General features: G+C 43.3%; 1 protein-coding gene across 2 annotated transcripts in view; it reads right to left on the bottom strand.

Moving 5' to 3' along the window:
• SZT2 (SZT2 subunit of KICSTOR complex) overlaps positions 1–16,483 on the bottom strand; it is a 355,341-nt gene that overhangs the window by 90,019 nt on the left and 248,839 nt on the right. For both annotated transcript variants that reach the window (XM_082264795.1, XM_082264796.1), the window contains exons 51-57: positions 13,930–14,115; positions 13,653–13,838; positions 13,407–13,570; positions 6,874–7,034; positions 6,694–6,791; positions 3,300–3,432; positions 1,010–1,137 (exon numbers count right to left, since the gene is read on the bottom strand). In XM_082264795.1, the coding sequence (XP_082120921.1) occupies positions 1,010–1,137; positions 3,300–3,432; positions 6,694–6,791; positions 6,874–7,034; positions 13,407–13,570; positions 13,653–13,838; positions 13,930–14,115 (1,056 nt within the window). The remainder of the gene's footprint in view (positions 1–1,009; positions 1,138–3,299; positions 3,433–6,693; positions 6,792–6,873; positions 7,035–13,406; positions 13,571–13,652; positions 13,839–13,929; positions 14,116–16,483) is intronic.

Below are 16,483 nucleotides of genomic sequence, written 5' to 3'. Positions count from 1 at the left end.
TTTCTTTAAGAAGAATTTTTTCACCTATAAATTTTATTTTATTTTTCATAATAACTTCACTTATGGACTTTTTTGGAAATTAATTGTTTCATATGGACTTTTTTACTGGATCACCTATATTGATTTAGTTATACACATATATAACTTTTTGATTCACTATAAATCACCTAATTTATTGATATAGTATATCTGGTTTTTAGATCACGTTATTACAATTTTTTAGAGTCACTTCTATTTAATTGAATATATTTTTTATTCACTTGGGAATTTTTTTAGACTGATTAATTATTTATATGGTAGCACTAATTTCACTATTTTTTCATTCCAATCTTTATGTATATTTAATCAGCACTAGTCACTTTGATCTGCACCATATCACTTATAATTCTATTTGTATTATTGCTATTTATATTATTGTGTGTTTTTATATTTATTACTTATTTATTGGTCTAGTGCAATTGCCCATATTTATTTGGCTTCTAACAGCAACACACTTTGTCTATTGACCGATCTACAATTTTTGGCAGCGCCGATTTACCCTACTTTTTTTATAATATCGTGTGAAGCATGTTGCCCAAAAGTAGCTCCTGAAATTTTTTTGGGGCGACAAGCATAACGCGATGCAGGTTGCAGCTTTGCAAAACGCTGAAGTGTGAATATAGTGTTATCGTTAGTGTATATTTCCTGTGGCTCAAGACAATTCCTCTTCTTTCAACGTGGTCTATGAAGGTCAAAAGTTTGGACACCCCTGTTTTAGAGGGATTTCCTTTCACCAACTGTTGTGTCTCTAGGACAGAAAGTGAAGGGAAATCTCCCAAACAGAACACAGATGACAAAAAAATCCGACAGTGGTTTTAACTTCTTCCTAGTCTATACAAAATAAAGATTTAGCTTTAGATACACTTTAAATACAACCTATTACCACTCTGCATAAAAACAGGGACTCTGTCTGTCTTTAGGGTTACAGACCACACTCACACAAATGGGACAAGGCGTAGCGGTGACTCACCTTGTTCTGTGTTGTAGCGCCACTGTCGGAAGTTACGTCCCAGCAGGGTCATCTCGCGGGCTGCAGCAGGCCGAGTCGGGCTGTGCTGGCTGGTGGAGTATGGCACAAAGGCTGGACCTTCAGGACCACTAGAGGAAAATACAGCGCTACATAATTGGAATGAAATAAGTATGGATTCCATGCTAGGATATCTAGGGAATATAGAGGCTGCTGCCTACCTGAAATACCCCAAAAGGTTAAAGTAATGTGACAAAAAGAAAAGGTATGGTGGCGCTGCCTAAAGGTAAATATTACATATGCCAAGCAAAAATCTTATGTGCATAAATATCTGATAACATAACATGTGAAAAAGGTGTCAGAGGTGACCGAACAGAAATATGGTGTGTAAAAATAGATAAAGTGCAAGGTGCAAATAAATACAATAAACTGAGTTATACTAGATGATGAATACAAACTACAGTGCTAAAAATATTGTATAAAGTAGTATCATCCTGCAAAGAATTATATATATATATATATACACACACAGTATAAAAATGCAAGAAAAGAAAGTTATATATAAATATAAAAAATAGTAATATATGTGTAAGTATAAAAATGCAAGTAAATAAAGTTATATATAAATATAAAAAATAGTAAAAAAAAAAAGAAAAAAAAAAAAATATATATATAAGAGAAAAAGTCCACAGGGATTGCTGCACAAATGTATATAGTATAAAAATGCAAGTAAATAAAGTTAAATTAATATCATCCAATAGTCCCAATAATGTGCAAAGGGCAAAAACTCATGCAAAAACTTTTTTAGTATTTTTAATGGTGTGAAGATCACTCTATGCAAGCAGGTGCAATCGTGCTCCTCCAATTGGACCGCACTCACCAGATGGCGGTACCCCTACAGGGGTAAGTAACAGGTATGTAGCCAGCAAAATAGAGTTGGTCCCCCCCCACTCTGGTACCAACCAGCACAGATAACGTATATTGTAAGGTAGTTCCAATGTTAGTATAAATGGTGGATATTTATCATGGCCATGTAGGGATTATTATTATCATCTAGAACTAGGTTTATTGCAGCGCCACCATACCTTTCCTTTTTTCACATAATCGGAATGTCTTCAATTTTCCTGACTAAGAAAATAAATTGCTTCTCAGCTTCTCAGTTTTAGTTATAACAGTCCCTCTTTCTCTCTACCTCACTTAACCCCCTCCTGGCCAGCGCGGGCCATCCCTTTAACTGGGCTAACATGCCGAAGAACTGCCTGATCACATGACCACTGCGATTGGCTCTCACTAGGGATGCATGGATATATCGGCCGCCGAAAATTATCGGCTGAAGATAGGGTTATCAGCATTTTGCAGATAGAAAAAAAAAAAAAGTGCCGATAATGGCCGCGATTGGAACCAGTTTTCAACCAACAGTTGTGAACAGCAGCCACAGAGACGAGAGGATCAGATTGGGTGACTATATATCTTAAATCAATGGAAAGCAGGTGTTCAGACTTTGCTGCCTGCATGCTGTTTCTGCAAGAAGGTGCTGTGGAGCAATGCATCCACAAGTTCATAACACGGGCACTCTGGTCACTTGTTGTGTGATTCTTAGCAGGTTTATGTCTTTCTGTTCCCTCTGCCAGCAGTGACCTGGCAGTCTTCCAGTTTGCTATAGTAAAAACATAGAGCAGGTGTGCTGGGTAAAGAGAATCCAGTGCTCTGTTATGGACTTTATGGATTAATTGCTAATTTCCTGCTTGTAAAGAATATGCAAATACTTGACTGTCCACAGCCCTGGCCTCAGGTTTATTTTAAGTTACACGTACTGTATATCTAAGAGACCACAGATCCGGTTTAAAGGAGTTGTAAAGTCAGAAGCTGCATTAAGGTAAAAAGCCTTCTGTGTGTAGCAACCCCCCCCTCAGCCCCCCCTAATACTTACCTGAGCCCCAACTCTATCCAGCAATGTCCACGAGTCCCTCGGCCGTCCGGGACTCTCCCTCCTGATCGGCTGAGACACAGCCACGGTGCCATTGGCTCCCACGGCTTTCAATCAAAGTCAGTTAGCCAATCAGGGGAGAGAGGGGGCAACACAGAGCTGCAGCTCGGCTCAGGTGTCCTCATAGCAAGCTGCTTGCTGTGGGGGCACTTGACAGGAGGGAGGGGCCAGGAGCAGCGAGGAGGGACCCGAGAAGAGGAGGATCCGGGCTGCTCTGTGCAAAACCAACTGCACAGAGGAGGTAAGTATAACATGTTTGCTATTTTATTTTTTTAAACAAGACTTTACAATCACTTTTCGACTTACGTGATTTTTTCAAAGACTCGGACACTGGTGTCGCTGGCCAGGGATGTGATGATATTGAAGAGTTCAGTCAGAATGGATGGAAGCAGGAATCGGGAGATGGTGTGTACAGAACACAGCTGGACAGATGGGCAACCTGATCGCCAATACAGAAATATACATCAATTCCAGGAGGAGACACTCATCTTCCCATCATATATTTAATAATGCAAGCATAGATAGTAAAAAAGACTTAACATTAACATCTCTGTCATATCCCTGTGTGTTCAAAACTGTCAGAAAATGTAAACGTGCGTCCCCCACCCCCTCTCTGCCAATCCCTCCATCGGCTCACCCAACAAAAAAATGTAAAATATTAACAATTTTACAAAGCTATCCACAACTCGGCCTCCAGCCAAATCACTAACCCGGCCTCAAAATACCAATCCTATCTTTACTCCCAAGACCTCCTTCTCTTTAGCGCACTGGTCACCTCCTCCAAAAGCTCGCCTTTTCCAGAGCCTCCCCCATTCCTCTGGAACTCCCTACTCCAATCTGTTCAGCTATAGTTTACTCTGTCTACCTTTATGTCAGGGGTGTCAAACTCAATGTAATTGAGGGCCGCACCAGCAATATGATTGCCCTCAAAAGGGCCGGTTGTATCTGTAAGACTAGATGTCCAGAGCATCCCCTTCCCTTACATAAGCCTCCCCACCATCAGAAGTTGAGCCCCCCACCCTCCCTTACATTACAGTGCACCACCCTTACCTTGTGCTGCTGCTAGGAAGAAGCTAGAGGCAGTGCTGGAAAGCAGAAAGCACAGGGTCTGGAGGAGGGCTGGAGCTCTCCTGCAGCTGCAGGAGAGGTGCAAGGGCCACATTAAATGGCCCAGGGGGCCAGATTCAGCCCGCAGGCCTTGTGTTTGACACCTGTGCTTTAGGTGATCCAGAAAAACGAACTTCCTCCGGGAAGCCTATACCACCTAACGATTGAACTTTTTTTTTTCCATGAGCTCCTCCCCCAACAATTATGACTTGTTTTTGTCACCTGACCGTTCCTTTTAAACTGTAAGCTCTTATAAGCAGGGCCCTCCTAACCCTCATCTTAAATTGTAGGGTAACTGTACTGTCTCCATTTATATTGCTGTGCAAATGGTTGGCGTTATATAAATCCTTTAGAATAATAAAATTCGGGTTGCATTATCCACTTACGGCATGCCCCCTTCCCCCCCGCAATGTACTGCGGATGGGCGGTCCATACAGGCAAAGCAACGAACTGGTACATCACTGTCTGTTTCTGGGTTTAGGGCACGCCCTCCCCCGAGCCGGAGTCTGTCAGCAAGCCCTGGCCCATGATTTATGGCCCAGACCTGTTAATCAGCTGTGTCCAATCACAGCCCAGAGCCCTGTGCTGACAATCAAAGCAGGGCTCTGCACAGAGGGAACATTCTCTATGTTTCTCATCACTGCAGGGATAAGAAACAAAGAGATTATTAGTAAAAAGCAGCACACATTATCAGGCACACAGGGAACCTCCTTTTTACCCTACATGTTAACCCCTTCCCAGCCAGTGTCATTAGTACAATGATAGTGTATAGTATTATCACTGATCACTGTCACTGGTGATGTCAGTGGTAGCTAGTCAGTTCCCACCCAGTTTCAGATTTACTGCCGCACTCAGTCCCACTATAAGTCGCTGATCACCGCCATTAGGACTATTTATATATATATATATATATATATACACACACACACACACATATATATATAAAATGTCTGCCCGATGGTACTCCTACTACTTTGAATTGCACCGTGACGCTGAGAGCTGCCCCCACCTTAGCATCGCGCAGTTTTACCTGATTACCGAGCTGAGCCCTCCAAGACCCATTATGGAGATGTTCACTGTCTATATGGACCATGCGCTCTGGCTCTGTGCGGGGGTTTACACTCTCTCAGTTCCCAACTGGGACTTACCACTGGGTGATCTACATCCTCACTGACAGTTAATACCCTTATACATTAGAACCATGCCTGCTCCTGAGGAAGTGAACACTTGTTTCACGAAACGCGTCGAGCTTATGAGGCAACCTAGGTTTGCAAGTTCCATCATGCATCCAAACCTATTATTGGTTTTCTACATTATGCATCCAACTAGTTTCTATTTAATCATTATTTTATTGTTTCTTCCATTGTGTAAGGGTTTATCAAACTATTTTTTATTATCATATATACTCTGTGTGGTTGTTTTTTACATACCCTGTATGTCTGTTTACTGTCCTTGTACTTTGATTTGCAATGTTGTTAACTGCCATGATATGTTTATTAATAAAAGCGAAATGTTGATTAATTATACATTCTCTTGCTTACCAGCATATGTATACACCATATTAATATTCGCATACTGGCCACACCTCATATAAAGTCTCATTCACTAATTTTTGAACACTATGTGTTCTATTGGTTGAATATATATATATATACATACACACACATACACACACACATTTTAAAAAGTATATACACTATAGTTTGTAGACACTATAACCTTCATGCAAACCAATCAATATAAACTTTTTAAAAAAATTTTTTTTTGTTTACCAAAGACATGTAGTAGAATACATTTTGGCCAAAATTTATGAAGAAATGTATTTTACATTTTTTTATTGGATATGTTTTAAAGCAGAAAGTAAAAAATATTGTTAATGAAACCAGAAAGAGCCGGTCTCCTAATCCCAGATGGATCCGCAGAGAAGCTAGCTATTTTTGTGCAGAGACTGCACAGACATGACCATCTCTTGCCTAATACACTTGCAAAAACAGGAATGGGTTATGCCTAGGAGGGGATTTCCTATCTTTTATTTTTTTCAGTGTCCAATCACCTAAAGGTGGCAGCACAACCCTATGGTAATGGATATGACGATACCCTGTTTCCTGTGATGATATCAAATTTTCACACAAGAGTACACAGAGTGCAATGGCACTGTGGTCACAGAACACTATGGGTTTTCCTATGGGGAGGAGTCACTGCTCTGACTCATAGTTGTGTGTGTAAACTTCGGCTTGAATTGTTGAGCCCTGCAAAACAATGGGTGTATTTTTTCCAGCAAAGAAAAGAAGAAATTATGTGAAGAGGAGCCTAGAGATCCACCTTCTCGGTGGAAATGAGAATAAAAAATATTTATATTTAATACTTATCTAACCAAAACAAAAAAAACATGTACAATTATAAAAAGTGTATACATATATATATATATATATATATATATATATATATATATATATATATATATATATATATATATATATATATAAATAAAATGTATATCAAACCACTATAAAAAAAAATTCCAGTTGCACGGCACTTAGAATTAAAACAACATAACCCTGCCATACTGGCAGCATTCTGTATTGGGACCTACCGAGCTGATTCATAAAGTTCATCCACTGCAGGCAGGTGTGACTATATAAGGGGTGCAAGGTTCCTATGTCACCCTCCTCTAGCTGCGTCTGCCGTTTCCTGCATAGATAAAATGATGTCAATGGGTTGGAAATGTCAGAAAGTTATGGATTAAAATACAGCGGATACTACCAGTATATACCTCTGTGCATGTTCCAAGCTGAGCCCAGGCCGGTCCGGATAACTGGGCACTTTAAGGCTCTCCGTCTTATGTCTTCGCCTTGTCCGCGGCTCCTCTGTGCGTTCGCTGACAATGTCATCTGTTGTTTTCGGGGGGCCCAACTCGGCATTGTCGGGTTTGCTCTGAAATTAAAGATGGAGTAATTAAGAGTGCAAAATAGAAAATTTATATATAACTGAACAACAGATAAATAACAAGTGGCCTATTTTTAGGGGGAAGCCGATTCTGCTATGCACCCTCTGCAGAATAATACAGTTTTTGCTCCACACTGCTGCCTGCAGTTTATGAACCATTCCTAAAATGCAGCCTGCACCTTTTTTTCCATCACCTGGAATGTAACGGACCCCATACTCAAGAAAAGTATATCCGCCCTATAAGCTTCCCTTGTCTGGTACCAGCACGATCCAAGATTCCTTAACCCACCCAGTCACTTGTCGAGACATTAGTGTAGGGTGGGGTAAGAAGCATAAGACTGCTTATTCAAACACAGGCACAAATAGACATACACTCAGGAGACAATTCCCCCCCCCCCTCTTTGCATAATGACACAGGTCAGGGTAAACTACATTCCCTAACATGACACAGGTTTATTAAACTTTCCAACAGTAGACAGTCTTTAGGAAGGGCTACTGGAGAAATACCCTCTCCTCTCTAGCAGCTAGTCCACATACATATATACATCCCATAATAGGTTGATCCCAAGGCAGACAGAAACAATAGAACAATAGGATACAGGCACTTAACCATGACAAACCCCACATATAATGTCTGTCTCTCATTCCCAGTGATGGTGACCACCATCACACCTGGAATGGGGCACATTGCTGTGCTTTATACCAGGGGTCTCCAAACTTTCTAAATAAAGGGCCAGTTTACTATCCTTCAGACTTATTGGGGGCTGGGGGGGGGGGGGGCGGAATTGGGAATAGAAAAGGTCCCAGTGTCAGTAGGAAAAAACAAAGCCCCATATTTGGTGTTAGTGGAAGGAAATGTCCCCCATCATTTGTATCATTCAGCCCAATTGTTGATGACATTGGGAGGAATTGTGCCCCATTGTTACTGTCATTGGGAGCAATATTGGTGTCATTGGGAGGAATTGTGCCCCATCGTTGGTGTCATTGGGAGCTATTATTGGTGTAATTGGGAGGAATGGTGTCACTGGGAGCAATTATTGGTGTAATTGGGAGGAATTGTGTCACGTCATTGGTGTCATTGGGAGCAATTACTGGTGTCATTGGGAGGAATTGTGCCCCATCGTTGGTGTCATTGGGAGCAATAATTGGTGTCATTGGGAGGAATTGTGCCCCATCATTGGTGTCATTGGGAGGAATTGTGCCCCATTGTGGGTGTCATTGGGAGCAATTATTGGTGTCATTGGGAGGAATTGTGCCCCATTGTTGGTGTCATTGGGAGCAATAATTGGTGTCATTGGGAGGAATTGTGCCCCATCGTTGGTGTCATTGGGAGCAATAATTGGTGTCATTGGGAGGAATTGTGCCCCATCGTTGGTGTCATTGGGAGCAATAATTGGTGTCATTGGGAGCAATTACTGGTGTCATTGGGAGGAATTGTGTCACGTCAAGCAATAATTGGTGTCATTGGGAGGAATTGTGTCCCATCGTTGATGTCATTGGGAGCTATTATTGGTGTCATTGGGAGGAATTGTGCCCCATCGTTGGTGTCATTGGGAGCAATAATTGGTGCAATTGGGAGGAATTGTGCCCCATTGTTGGTGTCATTGAGAGCTGTTATTGGTGTCATTGGGAGGAATTGTGCCCCATCGTTGGTGTCATTGAGAGCAATAATTGGTGCCATTGGGAGGAATTTAGTGAAAAAACTATCAGCGCAAGACTAAGTGAAATTCAAATGTGTATAAATGTGCTAGAATAAATCAATATATAAATCCGGCTGCATACACAAATTGTGTCCACACCTCACAACAAAAACATAAAAATCAAAAAACGTGCTGCGCCAGAAGTGCACAAAAATAATAAGTGATTAATGAATCAACAAGTGTTATCAACAAAATATAGTGTCCATCATATGTGCTCTGATGAAACATAAATGTTCATATAAAGTGCTCCAAAGTAATGATTAGTATATCCAGGTGATGACAGGACAGCCTCAATCCCTTGTGAATCAAGCAGGAACCACCAGTGTGTGAACTCCCTCCACCAGTAAGATTGGCCTCTCACCTTGATACCAGACCCAAACGGGCCAGCATGAGCATATCAGGGGATAAACAGACTATCACAGGTAACCTCTCCAGCCTTCACCTCCGGGGGTCGCATTTGTTGGGCACTCAGCCGTGCCTGCTGTTATGGCATTCAGTGTTAGAGAGTAGCACCCGAGCGATCGGCGTCAGGCACGCAGGCTCCGCCTCCCTATACGCGTTACGCCTGGAGCGTGGGCTCCGTTTGGCTTCTTCGGTAGGGTTTCTCCCTCTGGAGAGGGTTTCTCCCTCTCCAGCGGGAGATCGCGGACATCGGAGCCGCCGGTCACTCGCGCGGGGATCTAAGTGAACGAGCGGGAGCACGCCTCCGGCGGCACGCGCTCTCCCCCTACAGGCTCATGGGCGGGCGACGTATATATACGTCACTTTGCCCAGGAGGGGCTGACCGCCGCAGTAAATGTACTTGCGGCAGTTGGCAAGTGGTTAAAAGGGTGATTATACTCTCCAGTACATTCTTTGACAAACAACAGTCCGGAGTGTGATTTTCTCAATGCAATTGTTATTGTTACTCGGTAATAGTATTTAAATGGCTACAGCAAAAACCTATTTCACACTTCGCAAACTTTCTAATGCAGATCCTACTGAACTACAAGTAATCGCTAGTCATTATAGCCGTCCTTGTATGTGTCTATGTCAGGAGATATTAGACTAAGATTCACTGTTTTTCTTTAGAACCTTAGCTTCTCTATTGGATATGTAACTATACTGTGTACGGTAGGCATTTGGGTGAAGGGTTTTTATTATTTTTTTGGGGTCTGGGGTTTGCGATTAAAAAGTTTTGAGCCCCTTTCGGATCTGTTTTTTTCGTAAACACCTGGTAAAACACCAGTGTTTACTGCCGGTTCACACTGATCCGACTTGTCAGGCGACTTGGTCGTCTGACAAGTAGCTTCCAATGCTGTGCAATGGAACCGTTCTAATCAGAGCGCCTCAAGTCGCTCCGACTTAGAAAAAGGTTCCTGCACTATTTTTTTGCAAAGTCGGAGCGACTTGCATTGACTTCTATTATGAGAAGTCGTTGCAAGCCGCGCTGAAGTCACGCTGCAAGGGTGACTTCATTAGTCGCCCGAAGTCGGGGCGACTTCGAGTCGGATTAGTGTGAACCGACTCTTAGTGCAACACACAAAACGCAGTAAGACACCATTCATAATAAACGGAACTCTAACCACTTGCCACCAGCAAAACTTACTTATACGGCGGCAAGGTGGATGAAGTACCTAGTACATGATCCAGCATCGGCAACCCGCACCCGCTATTATACTCAGCAGGAGCTGATCTGCGGGTACTGCTGACTCGATGTCCGTCTGCACCCGCCGATAATTCAGCACAGAGGCAGAATGGCAATCTGCCTATGTAAACAAGGCAGATCCCCGTTCTGTTAGTAAGGAAGACATGGATCTTGTGTGTTCCTGCAAAGCAGAGACATGGTTCCATGCCGTCCCCTAGTAAAATCACCTCCCACACTGTACACAAACACACTAGCTAGGCACACTAGCAGGTTCTGTCCTAGGGCCAATCCTGTTTAATTCATTCATAAATGATCTAGAGGAGGGGATATCTAGTACAGTCTCAGTATTTGCGGATGATACTAAACTAGGCATGCCAATATCTTCTATGCAGGATGTGGAAACCTTACAAGTGGATCTTAACATAATAATGGGGTGGGCAACTACACGGCAGATGAGGTTTAATGTTGAGAAATGTAAAGTAATGCACCTGGGTGCCAGAAACCAGAAAGCAAGCTACTCACTAGGGGGGGAACCTCTGGGTGAGTCTAGGATGGAAAAGGACCTGGGGGTACTGGTAGACAACAGGCTTGGCAGTGGCATGCAATGCCAAGCCGCTGCAAGCAAAGCCAACAGAATACTGGGATGTATAAAAAAGGGGATTCACTCCAGAAATAAAGAGATTATTCTCCCACTCTACAAGACTCTGATCCGGCCACATCTGGAGTATGCTGTCCAGTTCTGGGCACCGGTCCTCAGGAAGGATGTGCTGGAACTAGAAAGAGTCCAGAGAAGGGCAACAAAAATAATTAGGGGAATGGAGGACATCAGCTATGAGGAAAGACTACAAGCACTGAACTTATTCTCTCTGGAGAAGAGACGATTGAGGGGGGATATGATATCAATGTACAAATACTGTACTGGTGACCCTAGCATTGGGAACAAACTTTTCAGAGAAAGGGAATACAATAAGACACGTGGCCACTCACTAAAACTAGAGGAAAGGCGGTTTAACCTTAAAATACATAAGGGGTTCTTCACTGTCAGAGCAGTAGGGATGTGGAATTCTCTTCCACAAGCAGTCGCATCAGCAGGGAGCATCGATAGTTTCAAAAAACTATTAGAGGGGCACCTTAAAGACCACAACATACAGGGGTATACAATGTACAACATACAGGGGTATTCAATGTACAACATACAGGGGTATGCAATGTACAACATACAGGGGTATACAATGTACAACATACAGGGGGTATACAATGTACAACATACAGGGGTATACAATGTACAACATACAGGGGTATACAATGTACAACATACATGGGTATACAATGTACAACATACAGGGTATACAATGTACAACATACAGGGGTATACAATGTACAACATTCAGGGGTATTCAATGTACAACATACAGGGGTATACAATGTACAACATACATGGGTATACAATGTACAACATACATGGGTATACAATGTACAACATACAGGGGTATACAATGTACAACATACATGGGTAAACAATGTACAACATACAGGGGTATACAATGTACGGTTAACAGCGAACACACACACATCATAGGTTGAACTGGATGGACTGATATCTTTTTTCAACCTCACAAACTATGTAACTATGTAACATTTAACCCTTTGATCCCCCCTGATGTTTAACCCCTTTCTAGCCAGTGTCATTAGTACAGTGACAGTGCATATTTTTAGCACCGATCACTGTCTGTTTTAGTGTCAATGGTCCCAAACTGTTAAAAATGTTTTGCGCAAACTAATCAATATACACCTATTGCAATTTTTGCTTACCAAAAATATGTAGCAGAATACATATTGGCCAAAATTAATGAAGAAATTAGATTAAAAAAAAAAAAATGTATTGGATGATTTGGGGATCCATTTCATCTGCTGGTGTTGGTCCACTCTCTGGGACCTTCATTTCCAAATGAAATGCAAAATGTTCCACAGTCAGTGATGATTTGGGGAGCCGTGTCATCTGCTGGTGTTGGCCCACTGTGTTTTGTCAAGTCCAATATCAGTGCAGCCCTCTAGCAGGAAATTCTAGAGCATTTCATGCTTCCCTCCGCTTACCGGCTTTATGGAGATGCTGATTTAATTTCCCAGCAGGACTTGGCCCCGCCCACACTGCCAAAACTACCAATACCTGCTCACATGATCATGGGATCACTGTGCTTGATTGGCCAACAAACTCGCCTGACCTAAACCCCATAGAGAATCTGTGGGGTATTGTCAAGAGGAAGATGAGAGACACCAGATCCTGCAATGCAGACGAGCTGAAGGCCGCTATCAAAGCAACTTGGGCTTCCATAACACCTCAGCAGTGCCACAGGCTGATCGCCTCCATGCCACACCGCATTAATGCAGTAATTCATGCAAAAGGAACGCCCCGACCAAGTATTGAGTCCATCCTATACTGTACATGGACAGACTTTTCACTAAGCCAACATTTCTGTATTAAAAATACTTTTTTATTGATCTTATGTAATATTTTAATTTCTGAGATACTGAAATTTGGGGTGTCACTCGCTGTAAGCCATAATCATCAAAATTAAAAGAAAGAAAGAAATGCTAGAAATCTATCACTCTGTGTGTAACGCATCTATATAAAATATATGAGTTTCACTTTGGAATTACTGAAAATAATTAATTATTTATTGATATTCTAATTTTATGAGATGCGCCTATAGGCACATTATCACTATGTGCCCACAAGCACAGAGAGGCTGCAGGTGAAGAGGAATTGTGCTCCATCCACCTGTTTTTGAGCAACAGTTTAGCCTGCCATTGAATTTTAGCACAGAATGTAATGACACAGCAGCATGCATGTGCACTAAAATGTTCATGGGGCATTAAGACCCTCCATCAGGACTTCAGAGAGAGAGGGTGTGCACCCCCAGAGTGGAAGTTGGGGAAGTTGCTTCACCCAGGCGAATCAGTGGAGAAGATTTTAATAAAGGTGCAGTAAGCGGGTATATGCAGAATACAAACTCTGCTATTCTCTTTTCTTACCAGCATATCCCAGAAGCTCCTGCGCCCAGTCTTGCTGGGTGGGGTACTTGGATCTGTGCCGGATGGAATGGTTGATGGCGGAAGCGACACTGGAGAGGGGCGGCACTTGTTAGTAGACTGGACCAAGCCCTTCATATCAGGCAGTGATTGGGAGGGTCCCTTTCCTGTGATCAGACAGGAAAAAGATCACACACACGATTCAACATTTAAATTAGACTAAAAGAAAAAACAATGGTCTTCTCCTACCATTCATGGGTACTTCCTGTTCTGGTTGACTGACAAGGTCCACACACAGGGGCATCTGCAGAATGTGGAACTCAATGATGACATCACAGAGCGCATGGCGTAACGAGTTGGCGAGCCGCTCAGATAACTGAGAGGAGCTAATATTCCCCTTCTCCCAAACATCAAAGCGGACCAAGATCAGAGGTGCTGGTAGAGGAAAGATAGGGTTATAAAAGAACTGAGAAGAGGCAAAACGAACCGAAAAACGAACAGGACCACCAAACCAAGAGTACCTTACCTGAGCTGTCAGTGGTGGAAACTGGTGTAAACTTGCTGACTTTAGTCAGAGACTCGAAAGTGCTGATGCTTAGTAGGTGGGATGCTGTAGAAGGGCACACAAGAGGTGGACCAGTCCGCTCGCCATACGCCTGTGTCACTAGGGCGTCATGATGATCCACAAAGGAAAGAGCTATGCAGGCAATACCTGGGGGAAATAGATGTTCATTACCAACTAACAACCACTCTATGGTGTTGAAAAGTTACTAAAAAGACCATATACAAATGAAGAACTAAAGAGGTCCCCTATCAGTCGAGAGATACAGTGGTTTCTTATAGGGATAGACCGATTATTGGCAAGGCCGATATGCACTTTCCTCGGTATCGGCCCCGGAACTGGCCGATATTGCCGATATTTTTGTGATGTCATTCTGCCTTCTTAGGCCGCCTCCCTCGCCTTGGACAGCCTCGTCTGGAGTCAGGACTAGTCTCGCGGGAGTGCATCACAACCATACACCCACCCACGGCAGCCCGTTGCCAGCCAGCCACCCACATCCACAGGCCCTGTACCAGCCAGCCACAGGCACTGTACCAGTGAGCCAGCCAGCCACCTACAGGCCCTGTACCAGCCAGCCACCCACAGGCCCTGTACCTGCCAGCCACAGGCACTGTACCAGCCAGCCACCCACAATCCCTGTACCAGCCAGTCACCCACAGGCCCTGTACCTGCCACCCACAGGCCCTGTACCAGCCAGCCACCCACAATCCCTGTACCAGCCACCCACCCACCCATCACAGGGTGCCAGCCAGCCACCCACCTATCACAGGGTGCCAGCCAGCCAGCCACCCACCACAGGGTGCCAGCCAGGCAGCCATTAAGCATTAAACAAAAATTAACATGTTCAGTACCAGATTTGTGTCAAAAATTGTCTTTATTTTTCACAACTTTAAATTTACAAAATATAGGCCCATATTGGCTGATACCGATATTTTGGTCACAACAATCGGCCCTGAAAAAAACATATCGGTCTATCCCTAGTTTCTTATTGCATCGGCAAAGAGAAGCCGAACACTAGAACCTGCATTACTTACATTAAGTTGTTCTAAAACCTAACCTCCTAATCAGAAAAAACATGACCAAGACTAGGAAATTTTCTTCAGTTTTGCTTTGAAAGCATGGGAGGCGCTGGGAAAAGGGGGGCTACAGAATAATATAACCTTAGGTTCAAGAAACAGAGAATTGTAGGAAAACCAATGACAAATGATACAACATAGAAAATCTAAAATCTGAATAAAAGGATCTGGAGAGGTTGTTTTCCTTGTGTTTATTAAAAGAGAAGTATGAGTTTTCTTTTTATTTCAGAACATTACTTACTTGGGTAGATGCAGCATCTTTCCGATGCTGCATCTGTCCCCGCCGGCTCTAGGACTGAGAACTGAGCGATCAAACACCGCCAAACGCTTGGTTCTAGGAGCTCCGTGAGCAGAGAGCCGGGTACTGTCAGTCACTGGCTCTCTGCTATGTCCCCCTCACGCCCACTAGAGCATGGGCTGTGGAGGGGGCGGGAGCTAAGCACAAACACACACAGGGAGACCGCTCAGGTGTAAAGAGTCCAACAATCAGAGGTCGGGTGCACGTCAGACCCCCAATCCCGGGAACTGTAATCTTTAGTAGAGGACTGCACTCCGACTTGAAAAATGTGATGATTTATTAATGAATCCAAAAATCCACAATAAATAAGATTATCAGAGACAGGAGACAAGACATAGTTGACGCGTTTCACAAATTCAAATTTGCTTAATCATAACTATTATGGAGGGGGCGGGAGCGACCAGCTCAGGCTCTCGGCAGCTTACGGAGAGGCTGAGCCGTGTCCCGGTCCAGGCATGTGGGCGGATCCCAACCACATGGTCATGTTCCTTTCCAAGTCTGTACCGGCTCTGTGACGTCAGCCGACTGCAGGCTTTAGTCCGCTGTCTGCTGAAAACGGGTCACATGAGTGCAGAACAAACTGCACTCCTGTCATCCACAGGAGAAGTACAGCCAAACGAGCTCTGGCTGTACTTCTCCTTTAAAAAGGTAAAAGTCCATGGAAGAACTTTCAAAACACCTTAGATCTTTTCATATATACAGATTAGGGATGTTTGCAAACTCAATGCTTCCATTTCCCTTTTTTCCTGCTGAACTTTAAATGCTGTACTGTCAAACTGGGGGTGGGCTCTGGCATCCTACAAGTTCAACTCTATCTGAAGCATCAAAATCTATTTTTTTTTTTTTTAACGCCATTCAGTTGCAACCCGGATCAGTCCCCACCCCGCAGCTCATGTAAACAACGGTTGATTCTGGTGTTGTCAGTGCTCTTATATGGACATGCACATATTTTGTCAATATCATTGTCTAAATATGGGCATGTGTCCATATAAGAGCACTGATCTTACCAGTATTCCACCCTTTGTGCAGAATTGGTTGGGCTGAGGAGGATCTGAATGATTTATTGAGCTGTGATTGACCTTACATTGCAAGTGAGGTCCCCCTTAATAGGTGAGAATACATCTAAAATGGGGCACAGAGGTGT

The sequence above is a fragment of the Pelophylax lessonae genome, assembly GCF_965119305.1.
Source record: "Pelophylax lessonae genome assembly, chromosome: 8".
Taxonomy (NCBI): domain Eukaryota; kingdom Metazoa; phylum Chordata; class Amphibia; order Anura; family Ranidae; genus Pelophylax; species Pelophylax lessonae.
The sequence above is the reverse complement of the archived record's forward strand: the minus strand, read 5'-3'. Positions and strand labels throughout refer to the sequence as shown.